Source organism: Callorhinus ursinus, unplaced genomic scaffold, assembly GCF_003265705.2.
Source record: "Callorhinus ursinus isolate GAN/ISIS: 27379988/994484 unplaced genomic scaffold, GSC_fseal_2.0 scaffold24, whole genome shotgun sequence".
In the NCBI taxonomy this organism is placed as follows: Eukaryota; Metazoa; Chordata; class Mammalia; order Carnivora; family Otariidae; genus Callorhinus; species Callorhinus ursinus.
The window spans coordinates 24,138,164-24,152,490 of NW_027397086.1; the positions used below are offsets into that span (position 1 = coordinate 24,138,164).

General features: G+C 35.8%; 2 protein-coding genes across 2 annotated transcripts; both read left to right on the plus strand.

Annotated features, from left to right (window-relative positions):
• The first annotated feature begins 656 nt into the window (after positions 1-656).
• On the plus strand, positions 657-1,612 carry OR13C2 (olfactory receptor family 13 subfamily C member 2). The gene is given in 2 exon segments (XM_025888609.1): positions 657-1,095; positions 1,098-1,612. Coding segments are annotated over 2 exon segments (954 nt in total).
• Positions 1,613-13,001: 11,389 nt separating this feature from the next.
• On the plus strand, positions 13,002-13,961 carry LOC112836356 (olfactory receptor 13F1-like). The gene has a single exon (XM_025887999.1). It carries the CDS (start codon positions 13,002-13,004, stop codon positions 13,959-13,961), a length of 960 nt encoding a protein of 319 aa, XP_025743784.1.
• Positions 13,962-14,327: the final 366 nt, after the last annotated feature.

A 14,327-nucleotide genomic window follows, 5' to 3' on the forward strand; every position in this document is an offset into this window, starting at 1 on the left:
ATATTTGCATTGTAACAAGAAGACTTCAGTTAATTGGGTTTTACGGGAATTGTACTTGTTTTTTGGGCAATCAGGGCAGTCAATAAATACTGGTTGGGTTTATTGCTGACCATTGTCCCATCCAATTAACACACTTCTTTCCATGTTTTAATATGCAATGGGTTATTATTGAGTCTTCCTGACTAGGAGCCAGGCTGTCTTTACAAGTTAGCTAACCAAGTCTCTGATATAATGCATTCCTTATTGCTTTTATAGTTCATAAGACATTTCAGATAATTAGGGACCACAGCAAGCTTGAGTTTGGGCCGAGGCTTTGCAACATATTAATTATATGACTTTAGGCTTAAACTCTTATAAATTTCTTATCTTTGAAATGATCATAAGTGTGGGGTTTAAGTGAGGTGATGTGTGAAATCAGCCTCAAAAATTGCTGGCCCAGAATGGTGGATACAGTAGATTCTTCATACTTCACTTTCCTTGTTGTTTATTTCACTTCTTTACCTTTCCTCTCTTCTTCCCCTTCTTTATTTTCTTTCTTCCTTCTCATTGGGTCTATGGCAAATTTTTATATATGTGCATTGGTGAACTTGGATTTCCCAGAATAAATAATTATGCTTAAAAATTGTTTTGAATTCTTACAGGTAAGAGAAAGTGAAATGGAATGGGAAAATCAAACCATTCTGGTGGAATTCTTTTTAAAGGGGCTTTCTGGTTACCCAAGGCTTGAGCTACTCTTTTTTGTGCTAATCTTAATAATGTATGTTGTCATCCTTCTGGGCAATGGCACCCTTATTTTAATCAGCATCTTGGACTCCCACCTTCACACCCCTATGTACTTCTTCCTGGGGAACCTCTCCTTCTTGGACATCTGCTACACCACCACCTCTATTCCCTCCACGCTGGTGAGCTTCCTCTCAGAAAGAAAGACCATCTCCTTCTCTGGCTGTGCAGCGCAGATGTTCCTTGGCTTGGCCATGGGGACAACAGAGTGTGTGCTCTTGGGCATGATGGCCTTTGACTGATATGTGGCCATCTGCAACCCCCTAAGATATCCTGTCATCATGAGCAAGGATTCCTTTGTGCCCATGGCAGCTGGTCCTGGATCATAGGTGTCCTCAACTCTGCAGTACAAACTGCATTTGTGGTACAATTGCCTTTCTGTAGGAATAACATTATCAATCATTTCTCCTGTGAAATTCTGGCTGTCATGAAACTGGCCTGTGCTGACATCTCAGGCAATGAGTTCATCATGCTTGTGGCCACAACATTGTTTATATTGACACCACTGTTATTAATCATTATCTCTTATACATTAATCATTGTCAGCATCCTCAAAATTCGCTCTTCTGAGGGGAGAAGCAAAGTCTTCTCCACCTGCTCAGCCCACCTGACTGTGGTGATAATATTCTATGGAACCATTCTCTTCATGTACATGAAGCCCAAGTCTAAAGAGACACTTAATTCAGATGACTTGGATGCTACTGACAAACTTATATCTATGTTGTATGGGGTTATTACTCCTACGATGAATTCTTTAATCTACAGTCTCAGGAACAAGGATGTGAAGGAGGCAGTTAAACACCTACTGAGAAGAAATGTGTTTAACAAGTAAATGGGAAAGGGACAGGTAATTTTTATAATCACAATGTGGAAATCAATTAGAGAAACCAAAGAGCGAAACAGGTTCTTGCTACTGTGTTAAATTCATCTCTCAAATCTCTCAAGCTCTAAAATTTTTTTGGTGCAGGCATAATGAAAATAAGTAAATAGGGCACCTGGGTGGCTTAGATGGTTAAGCGGCTGCCTTCGGCTCAGGTCATGATCCCAGGGTCATGGGATTGAGCCCCACATTGGGCTCCTGGCTCAGTGAGGAGCCTGCTTCTCCCTCTGCCTCTCTCCCTGCTCATGCTTTCTCTCTCTGTATCTCTGTGTCTCAATGAATAAATAAAATCTTAAAAAAAAAGAAAAAGAAAATAAGTAAATAAATGTCTATGTTTTAGGAGTCAATGATTGTAGTTTGCTCTTGTTCTTGTTGTTGAAGAGCTTGATTGTGAGGGCAAGTAGAAGGGTTGTATAATAATGAGAGAGATTTCCAGACAGGAAAGAGTTACGCTTGTATTAAAATCTTTAAAATGTGTTTTGTTGTTGTTGTTGTTTTGTTTTGTTTTTTGTTTTTGTTTTTTTATTGTGTTATGTTAATCACCATACATTACGTCATTAGTTTTTTTCTTTAAATTTTTTATTGTTACATTAATCACCATACATTACATCATTAGTTTTTGATGTAGTGTTCTATGATTCATTGTTTGCATATAACATGTTTTTTTTATAAGATTATTTCCAAAACCAATTTCATACTTTCTTTACAAGACAAAATGAAAACTGGTTTCAGATTTTTAAAACTCAGTTAAAATTATGAATTTACAGTACTGTAATTACTAGAAGAGTCTGATTTACTTGGAGTCTATTCAAATATGTAATGCTGATTCTCCTCTGTCTATGTAGCTGTATAATAGTAAACTTTTTGGTTCTAGAATAGTATTATTTTTTTATAACTTTTTGTTCACCTCCACCTATGAGGCATTAAATTATTATTCTTTATTACTTTCAACATATCTACTTTGACAGCTTTTTTCCCCAAAGATCTTCTGATACATGGGATCTAACTGCTTTGGACTTGGAACTTAATACCTGATTTTTAAATTTTTTTTATTTTTAAAGATTTTATTTATTTATTTGACAGAGAGAGAGAGAGCACAAGCAGGGGGAGTGGCAGGCAGAGGCAGAGGGAGAAGCAGGCTCCCCGCAGATCCAGGAGCCTGATATGGGGCTCGATCCCATGACCCTGGGATCATGACCTGAGCCGAAGGCAGTCGCTTAACCAACTGAGCCACCCAGGCGCCCCCTAATACCTGATTTTTAAAGCCATTTGAAAATTAAAAGCAAAAAAAACCTTCTGAGTGAACTATCCATGGATTAAAGTCGAGCTATATCTTTTCCTTTGTCCCACTGGCTCTCTAACCATGAAGTATGTTGCTGATCCAAAAGGAATTCTGTTATTAGGGAATGGTGGGTCTACCTTTAGATGGTTTTTACATTTGATTTTTATCTGGGATTTATATTTCTTTATTCTGTATGGTAACCTTTGGCTTTAAAAAATATTTACTTTTTATCATTTTATTTTATCCTGATTTGAATTGCACACTTTAAATATTCATGTTAGATTTTAATGTTGGGTATTACATCTTTTTTTTCTTTCCTGCTATTGTATTATCCTCGGAATTTTTTTATTTCAAAATTTAAGTAATTTAGCTTATGTTTCTTTTACAATTTCAGAACACTTTAAGGTTTTAAGTTACTTGGTTTTATTCATTTGTTTAATTGCTTTAGTTTTTAAATGCTGCTTAAAACCCCACATTATTTAATTAATTTTTATTTAAAAATTTTATTTAAAATATTCTTGGTTTTCTATTCTATCCTTTAAATTTTTTACAATTTTGTGTTTACTTTTAATTATAAGGTAGAGACTTATTTTCCCCCTATAGTTCAGAAAGAGGCAGCAATGAAAGAGAAATGACTCCTTTATTTCATTGTCATGCTACTTCTATTTCTGTCTCCTTGAATCTTTTATTTTTTTTAAGATTTTATTAATTTATTTGTCAGAGAGAAAGAGACAGAGACAGAGAGCACAAGCAGGGGGAGCAGCAGTCAGAGGGAGAAGCAGGTTCCCCACTGAGCAAGGAGCCTGATGCAGGACTTGATCCCAGGACCCTGGGATCACAACCTGAGCCAAAGGCAGATGCTTAACCAGCTGAGCCACCCAGGCGTCCCTCTCCTTGAATCTTTTAGTTCTCTTCCTAATTATTTTCTGAGAATATTTCCCAGGAAATTTGAGAGAACCACAAGTTCTAGATCTTTCCTACACCCTGTATCTAACTAACAATAACAAAAAGACCTAAGACTTAAGTGACTTCTTGGAATGGTGTACTTTCTGAAACTATATGGGGGGATAAAATGTTTTCAATTTCTCCAGTACATAGAGCCAACAACATTTGTCTCAAACCAGAAGTTGTCAGGATTCCCGAGGAGGTCATGAAAGATTTGATTGATAAACTACAGTAGAGGTTTTATATAACAGGTTCACAGCCTGATACACTTCAAATATATTTATTCCCAAGGTGGAGTTCTTTGGAATTTCTTTCCAGAAAGGTCATATATATTACTTTTTGTGTCACTCCTTTGCATTACTTTCTTTCATCATGATGGTCAATGAGAAGCTGGCTAGAACCCGGTTTACCCAAATAGGACTTTAAAAAATAGAATAAGAGATTTTTAAAAATGGGGTCAGAGTTGTTTCACTGATTCATGGTTGGATTGTTGGATTTAGAGCTGGTCATTCTGTAGTTGCACAGAAAGTGGAACCACCATATTGTAGATTGGCTCTTTGAAAAATGTTTAGGGAAAAGAGAGACTAGCAATTTTTGAACTTTAGTTGACTTTCTTAGGAGAGAATAATGTGCCATTCAGAGGGAGATAGAAGAGCTGAAAGGTGACTGGATGAGAGTTTTTAGAGATTACTGGTTGTGGCTGATCTCTTGTTCCACACCACTATTTCGTCTTCAGGGCCAGTTATTTCTGCCTATTCTTTGATGTCATCAATGTTGATGCAGTTCTTGGTCTAGTTTGTTTTATCCCATGCATGGATATACATTCCCTTCATTCCCTGAACTGTAGCTAGTTCTGGGCTTCTATTTACTAACTGAAAGTTTGAGGAAGATATAAGGGAATGACAATGTAGAAAAGGAAGAAAGAAAAACCCTAATTAGACTTCAGATCTCACTGTTCCTATCTCCACCATGAGCTTTCATAAAGATTCCTTATCATCCAACTCCTTCCTTAGTCCCTAGTTTCCTGTTATATTAATGGGGTTCACTGTGTCTCAGATTAGAATTATATCTTAAATTTATCATCATTCTAAGTCCCAAAGAAGCATGATATCTGTCCAGAGATTGTTTCTGCAGCCTGACTCCATGAATTTAGATCTGGGCATTGAAAGACATTAAATTCGGAGCAAAACTTAAGTAGTTGCTGTCAGCCAGGGCACAAACAGAGCATAATGCCTTTTTTTTTTTTTTTTTTTTTTTTGGTGAAACATCTTATGTCTTCATAACATGATGGCCCTAATGGAACCAATCTTGGAATGATGACCAGATATCTCTATTTGCTCAGAACTAGTCTAGTTAACACCAGTTTCCCTGGTGTAATTAGTAATAGTTCTGCCTTTCATTGTCAAATGGCCTAGCTTGGATGACCTAATATATGAATACCCTAAAAGTAGGGCCTATTAGAAGCAGCACGAGCATCAGATTCTAGAGAAGTGATGCGAATAGCAGATCATAACATTGTAATGGCTGTGTCCTGAGGCAGACAGAGTGAACACATAATAGGACATGGGAGATACTCCCAAGGACTCTTCAAATTATATGGGTGGTTCTTTCATCAAATTTGGAGATACTCCATTAGATTTCAGTTGTCACTGAAAAATTGCTTAATATCCACCCATAATAAAAACTTTATTTGGATCAGTGGACTTCCTTTCAGATAATAATTCACTAGAAAGATTGTTATTTCTGGTAGCTCCTTGTTAGGATAATAAAACTGTATTGTGTGTTTATAAAAAATGTTTTTCCTTTTCATCTTATTATGGAGGGACTGGCAACCAATTCATCTAAGATGATATGTGATCATTGTATAACAAAAGAATGAGGGTCCAAAACAAAGCAACTCTGTTTTCCCACTGGAACATTAGCTTTTTCATCAGAAGATCACTCTTACTGGCTTTGCCTCTTATGAGGTGAGGAATGTGTGGGAAGTCTACACCTTGTAAACTTTGACCTGTTACTCATCATTAAATATTAAAATATAATGGAGTAATACCTACAGGAAAATAGGAAAAATTTCAAATACTTCCCTATTCACCACGTTGCTAAAGATTCAACAGTTCTCTTAAGATAAATTTGCCTGATGGTCATACATTTACACGTGGATATTCATTTTTTTATTATCTATTTGTACCTCTCATTGCTTAGAGACATTTCTTTTTTAAGACTTTATTTATTTATTTGACAGAGAGAGAGAAAGAGCACAAGCAGGGGGAGTGGCAGTCGAGGGAGAGGGAGAGGAAGAAGGCTCCCTGCCGAGCAAGGAGCCCTGCTCAACCCCAGGGTGCCGGATCATGACCCAAGCCAAAGGCAGATGCTTAACCTACTGAGCCACCCGGGCACCCCTACAGACATTTTTAAATAAGACATCCTTGATATTCTTGCTAATGGCCTTTAAGGCCATTAGAGGTTTTCCTATTATTTTAAAGGATAAATAATTTGGAATCTCGAAAAATGAGATGTCGTTTGTGATTCCATAAATTCTGAGGTAGCTTGAAAATGTCAAGGTGTGTTTGCCATGACTCTGAAAAGACTGACATTAAAAACCATACTTTCTACTCTCCACTAGGTTGGGGAAAATGAATTTATGGGATTTTTATAAGCCAGGGAAAATGTACTTATTTAATATAATCTTGATTTATCACATCCATGAAATATCTTGACTTCAGAAGGGTAAGAAGTTTCTCAAGTTTCTATGAATGGGCTATTAACTGTCTTTTTTAGGTTACCTTGAGACTCAGGGAAACCATGTCCTGCACATGAAATGAATGCTGAGGGAAGATCAACTAAAGCTACAAGTAAACAAATTTTTTTTTTCTGGCCAAATTTTCCCATGTGTCAAAAAAGAGGATTACTCTGGACAGATGTAGATTTGTATCTATAGCTTGCTTGATACTCATAAAAAATATTGGTCTGAAACATAAATATGTCAAGCATTTAGCTACTATTGCAATTGCGAATTGCAATTGCAAATTGCCATTGCAATTTTGGTAGAATGTTTAATAAATTAATATCCATACTTATTGAGGAGTATAGGTGTGTTCGTTTTTAGATGTTTGGATTCTGTTAGAAGGCATGCCAGCCTATCATTAACAACACTGTCTCAACTAGTGCAAATGAGAGCAGTTTCTCATCTTTTTGGGAAATAGCTTTATCCTCAGGTATATTTTTTATATCTTAAGTTTTTAAATAAGCACTATGATATGTGAGGGCCCCTTAACTGGACCCCAGGAAGAAAGTAGCTTGGGATATAAAATCATCAGGACAGTTGACCTTGGTCTGAGCTAAAATATGTGAAGCTGTCTACTGAGGTCCTGCATCTATCTCCTGGACACAAATAATTCTGTCTCAGAATCTGCTCATATTGAAGATCTGTTGGCTAGATAAGATCTACCCAGATACTCTATTAAAATGATATTTTCTACAATTTACTTTGAAATTTGTTAATTTGCTTTACATTTATTAGACATCAGAGAGTGACAGATATTTTTTATTTATTTTTATTCTCTTTTGTTCTGTCTCACTAAAATCATTAGAAATACTTTTTATAGGATTCCTGGGAGCTCATTTATACCCAGTACTAAGAAAATGGACTTTATATTTGCTATAGTATCTTAGAACTAGAAATATTTTATGTCTTCTGTAATCTGTGTTACAGGAAGAATCTTAATTTTTAAGTAATCAAAATGTAGTTTTAAATAGCCATTTTCAGGTACCAATACATTTTTCAAATAAAATTCTTTCATTTTGCCTTATTTTTCTCAGCTCCTGAATGTCACATTGTAATAGTACCAGAATTCATAATCAGTACTAAAAGTAATGATATATGATATAAATAATTAAAACAAATATATCATTATTTATGAATCATACTATATAGAATACTCAAATGGCCTACAAACTATTGGAATTAATAAGTTAATTTACTGTCAACTACATTAAATATTTTAAAAATTATTATTAAAAAGTGAATTTACCAATATTGCTAAATATAAATTTAGCATAGAAAAATCATTACATACCAATAAGAAGAAAGTAGAAAAAAGAGTTTAAAGCACAATTTATAATAGCATCAAAAATATAAAAATATATGAATAAATCTAATATAGTATGTGTAAGACATTTATACAAGAAGAATCAACACAACATTATTGAGAGAAATTTAAAAAGACCTAAATTAATGATTAGAAGATACAATAGTATAAAAATGTCAATTCTCTCTAAATTGAAATGTAGGTTCAAGGTAATCCCAATCAAATTTCCAGCAGGTATATTGTGAAAATTGCAAAGCAGATGCTAAAATATATAATGCCAACACCAAACAATCCATCCATAAAGAAGAAATCATTTAGAGGGCCAAAATCAAGACTTATTATAGAGCTATATCTAATAAGACAATGCAGTATTGGTGCAAGGATAAGAAAAATAGACTAATGGAACAAAACAAGAGACTCAAACAGATGCAAACATATATGGTCAATTAGTTAATGTCAAAAGTGACACTGCAGTGCAATGGGACAGGGAGCTTTTCAATAAAATCATGTTGAGTCAAATAGTGTGCACATAATAAAAAATAAATCTTGCCCTTGCCTCATACCATACACAAAGATTTAATTCTAGATGGATTTCATATCTCAGTATGAAAGGTAAAAATGTAAAGCTTCTAGAAAGTAAGGTAGGAGGCTTGGGCTTACGGATATTTTCCTAGGATAAAAATGGGATAGACAAATGAATAAAATTATGATTCTTTTAAGAAGGATAAAGACCAGGTGAGTCAGTGTTGGATAGGCAATGACACCATTTATTGCTCCATCAGTCTTACATTGCTACAATGAAACAACATAATAAACAGTCATAAAATCTCAGTGGCATACCAAAGTAAGCATTTATTAAAGTCAATGAGACACCTGGAGCCAGTTGATCTCAACTAGATTATCTTTATATCTCAAATCAGCTGTGAGTTGGCTTATTGATTGATTTTGGACTCATTTGTTGGAGATTGAGTGACTGCTGGCTCACAACATTGGCTATTGGCAAGTGAAGCAACTCAGTTCTGCTGAATGTGCATTTTATCCTCCAGTTGGCTAACTTGGATGTATTTTCATGATAGTAGCAGAGATGGAAAAGAGAGGCCTAACCTTAATTGTGCAAGTGCTTTACAAGTGTCTGCATGCATTATATTTGCTAATGCTCCATGATCGAATCAAGTCACATGTGTAGGGCCAAAATCAGTGTGAAGAATTGGGGTCATTAATGAAATTAATATACCACAATTGTCTAAGATTACTTAACTAATCAATAGTTGAACTAAGGTTTAATCCACAACTCCTTAAGTCTAGTACTCATTCCAATGCACTATTCCTTCAAAGATTACTATATATTATTCAAGGGCATTTGATAGTAATAAATTATTTGACTGATCAGTGCTCTCTCTTTGTGGCCATTTAAAAGCTCAGTAAGGATGTTTTATCTTCTATTTCTCAGATAACTGAAATATTTGGAGCGGTCACTTTACAAACTGAGGCCATATAGGCAGGCATTTCTATAGTTCTTATCTGCAATGTTTGCTGTGTGTAATTCAAGGGCTATCTGCAGAAGACATGGAATAGGCAAATAGTCTCCTCCAATTCTGCTTGCACAAATGCTGCTCAACCCAAATAACTTGAAATAATTAAAAAATTTTTTATCTCTTTTTTTTGCTTCCCAATTAGTTAATGGAACTTGGAGAGTCATACCCTGGAGAACTAGAAAGTTTCTTAACTTCTTTATGTTTTAGAATCACAATGCTAAATTGTTAAGGGAGTTGGAAGGTCCCTAATAGCAACGGAAGCTTTAGTAGTCTTAGATCCAGGGATAACCCTTTGGAAGTTTTGGGGAGCAGATCATAGGTGCTGATTTTGGCAAAACAAATTTTTATGTCGTTGTTTTTCTTAAGAAATTATTTTCATATTTTTAATTAACAAAAGCTCTGTATTTTGAGAACTTGTGAATCAGGCAAGATTTGAGTTGATTTTTTGCAAACCAAGAACATCCATATCCTTTTTCATTGCAATCTTCTGAATAAAAATACCTCTGCACAACTCACTCTAATATAGTTATCATGGAATATTGTCCTAATTACAAAAATCAGATTCTTTTACTTTTTTGGGAACTGCACAAGATTCACAAGAAAGACCATGCCGTAGATCAACTTTAAAGACTGAAGCATATATTAATCAAAAAGGAAGATGCTCATTACATGTGCTAAGGTATATGAAAGTAGACATTATCCATTTCTTTCTGTATCCTCAGATTTATAAAACTTATTAATGGGTCTCAGCTAGGCCAGGAAACCAGAATAGAGATATTTACTTTAAAAAGAAATACTAGTTGGTAGGAAAAGTACTGAGTTGAAATGAGTCCTGAATATGGGATAGGATTTTTGGCTTTATGCTTTCGATTTTCTCCTTTACCTCAGATAAGTCATTAAATGCCTTCAAGCGTCCATCAACTTTAAAATAAGAGGATTGGATTAGAACTCTGAGTCTGTTCTGGCTCTGATGTTGAGAAAAAAAGAGGGGAGTTTGTTAGAAAACATTTATTTTAGCACTGGAATTGGAAGTCATTTTAAAGAAAGTATCTCAATAAAATGTGAATTGTGCAAGACTGTTGAATCACAGATCTGTACTTCTGAAACAAATAACGCAACATATTTTAAGAAAAAAGAAAAAGAAGAAGATAACAGGAGAGGAAGAAAAGGGGAGTATGTCAGAGGGGGAGACGAACCATGAGAGATGATGGACTCTGAAAAACCAACTGAGGGTTCTAGAGGGGAGGGGGGCAGGGGGATGGGTTAGCCTGGTGATGGGTATTAAAGAGGGCACTGCATGGAGCACTGGGTGTTATGAACAAACAATGAATCATGGAACACTGCATCAAAAACTAATGATGTAAGGTATGGTGATTAACATAACAATAAAAAAATTAAAAAAAATGATTTAGGATAGGTGAGACTCTTAAAAGGATATGAGATAAGGGTAATGGAATGAGTGGGGACTCAATCTGCATGAGAAAAAGAGACCTCATTGTTTTGTTTATGAGAGAGAGGACAAGAGAGTGGTGAAGAAAGAAGAGAATGGGGAAGGCAAGAGGAGCCAGAGCTAGAGCAAGAAAATTGGGTGCTGGGTGGGGAAAGACAATAGAGAAAGCCTCGGTGGAAGTGGTGGTGTGTGCTGACCAAAGTGGACAAAAGAGTGGATATTTCTAACATTAACCTTTCTGGAAATAATCAGTAAGGTGTTTCATATTCATCCATGGTTGGGGGTTGAAATTTCAATAGATTATAAAGAAGGTGCTAAGTTTTTTTTATCTGAGTCAGTGTGAATGTGTTTCTAGAAAGCAGGAAGACCATAAAATCATTAAACTTTTTGTGATTCTCTGAAATATTAGATAGTTCATGAAATTGGGGTGATGGAGGGAGAATTTAAAACAAGTTAATTTAGGAATTATCATCCTCCTGGTATAGATTAGAAAACTGAGTTTCAAAGAAGCCAAATGATTGGTCTAATTGTGTATATTGGTAAGTAGCATGGTTGGATTTAGAGTCCAAGTCTCATACTCAGGGGACAGTGCTCTAAAACCCTACAGAAGCTAATTGTTTGGGAAGCACTACAAGTTCTTCTCAGAGTCTACATCAGATATTTAAAGCTAAGAGCTCATCATCTTTGTTTCTTAAATGAACTAGTTTCTTTAATGTTAAAGATAAGAGTGCAGATGTAAATGACAAGTTGAGAAATCTTCAGGCTTTTATGTTGACATGGAGAACTGTAGTGAAAATGTACTTATTTGAATATGTATCAAAAGCTTTCCATGTTCAAGGCAGTGGTGTGTTATTAAAAATCTTAAATGTGAGTTATTACTTTGCTAGTATTATGGGGAACAAGCTCTTGAGAAGCTCACTTCTACCAGGGGTGGGAGCAATTGGATGTGCATATATGGCTATAGTTTGGTGTAATATACTTGAGTAATGTAAGTATGTACAAAGAACGAAGTTGTACTTGAGAGAGTGGCATACAGTTTTGATGACTGGATAAATATTCATGAAAGACCAGATTGGAGCTGGGGAGAAAGGCTACTCCATGGAGATAAACTGTTGATTAAAGACATAAAAATATAAAATGACATGGTAAGTATGAGAAACTACATACTGGTTGTTGTTTCAGACCAGAGTGTGAAAGTGGAGTGTTGGGATATGAGAAGTAGGAAGTAGGCAATTATGAGGATGTGAGGCTTGAGTACTTGTGATTGATTTCATTTGAACTCCACTTGTAGGACAGTGGTTTTTAAACAAGTCTCCATATGCGACCAGTTGTGAGACATAGCACAAGTAATTTGAATTGCAATATAAAATACTCAACTTTGAAAATTATTTTGTTTCTAAGTGTGGGTTCAGGATATTCCATATTCAAAAATGCCTTCCTGAAGAGAGAAATCAGGTGGTACTATAGTGATTGGATTGCAATATAAATATCTTCTATTTATATTCCTTAATGTATAGCATATTCATCTATTGTATTACATAATTAGCAGGTTTATGAAATGCAATTAAATCCTTCATCAATGTAACTTTTACAAAAATTTTTTCTTTCCCCAGCAAATCTCCTGTGGTCCTTACCTCGATTAAATCTAATGAATTTTTTGATTAAACTAAGTCTCAAAATGTATCACTGAGCATCATCCCCAACATAGAGTTAAGATTCTTACTCTCTGTGTTCTTCTAGTACCCTAGGGCATACTTATATAATGTTCTTGTAATTATTTATTTACTTGACTATGTGATATTCTATTGTGAGTTGCCCAAGAGCAGCTTTTTGTGTAATTCAACTCTAGATCTTCAGTGACTTGTAGTATATTCAATAAATGTTGAATGAATGAATGAATAATTAATACAGGATTCCCAGAATAATGATCCTTTTAAAATACCCCTACCAAACACCCCTGGAAAGTTGGTAGAATTTAATTTTTATAATATATACAATGTATATTTTTATTCACTACTGCAGATAAACAAAAAGGAATAAAATGGTCAAGGCAAACTTGACAGTCATTTCAAATTTTATTTTTCTGGGATTTACTCACTACCCCAAAGTTAAGGTCATCATATTTGTGTTGTGCTTGCTGATGTACCTGATTACCCTGCTGGGTAATATAATTCTGATCTCCATCACCGTTCTGGATTCCTACCTACACAAACCCATGTACTTCTTCCTCAGCAACCTCTCCTTTTTAGACATCTGGTATACCTCCTCTGCTCTCACTCCAATGCTGGCAAACTTTGTTTCAGGAAAAAACACCATCTCATTCTCAGGATGTGCTGTTCAGATGTACCTTTCTCTTGCCATGGGGTCCACTGAGTGTGTACTCCTGTCCATGATGGCATATGACCGGTATGTGGCCATCTGCAACCCCCTGAGGTACCCCATCATCATGAACAAGAGCGTTTGTGTGCAGATTGCGGCTGGCTCCTGGATGACAGGCTGCCTCACTGCCCTGGTGGAGACAATGTCTGTGCTGCGTCAGTCTCTCTGCGGAAATAGCATCATCAATCATTTCACTTGTGAAATTCTGGCTGTGTTGAAACTGGTTTGTGTAGACACTTCCAGGATACAGTTAATCATGCTGGTGATCAGTGTACTTCTTCTTCCTATGCCGATGCTCCTCATTTGTATATCTTATGCATTCATTCTCTCCAACATTCTGAGAATCAGCTCAGTGGATGGTCAACGCAAAGCCTTTTCAACATGTGCAGCCCACCTGACTGTGGTGGTTTTGTTCTATGGGACAGCTCTCTCCATGTACCTAAAGCCCTCAGCTATAGATTCACAGGAAATAGATAAATTTATAGCTTTTGTATATGCTGGATTAACCCCCATGTTGAATCCTATCATCTATAGTCTACGGAACAAAGAGGTAAAAACAACTGTGAAAAAATTGTTGATTAGGAACCCTCTTTGTGCTTTTTTAATCCCCAGTAGCAAATAATTTCAATAAATGTTAACCTGAGGGGTGTTTTAGTGGTCAATACACAACAGAACATTGGGATAATGGGGGAAGACACTCATTTTTTAAAAAGATTTATTTATTTTAGAGAGAAAGAGGGAGAGAGAGCATAGTGGGAGGACAGAGGGCAAGGGAGAGAGAATCTTAAGCAGAGTCCACACTGAGTACAGAGCCCAAAATGGGGCTCAGTCTCATGACCCTGAGGTCATGACCTGAGCTGAAACCAAGAGTCAGATGCTCAACTGAATGTACCACCCAGGTGCCCCAGGAACACACTCATTTTAAATGAGATGTATGATTTCCTAAGTTTCCTCTTTGACTACTGAAACTAAAATAATATAGATACCT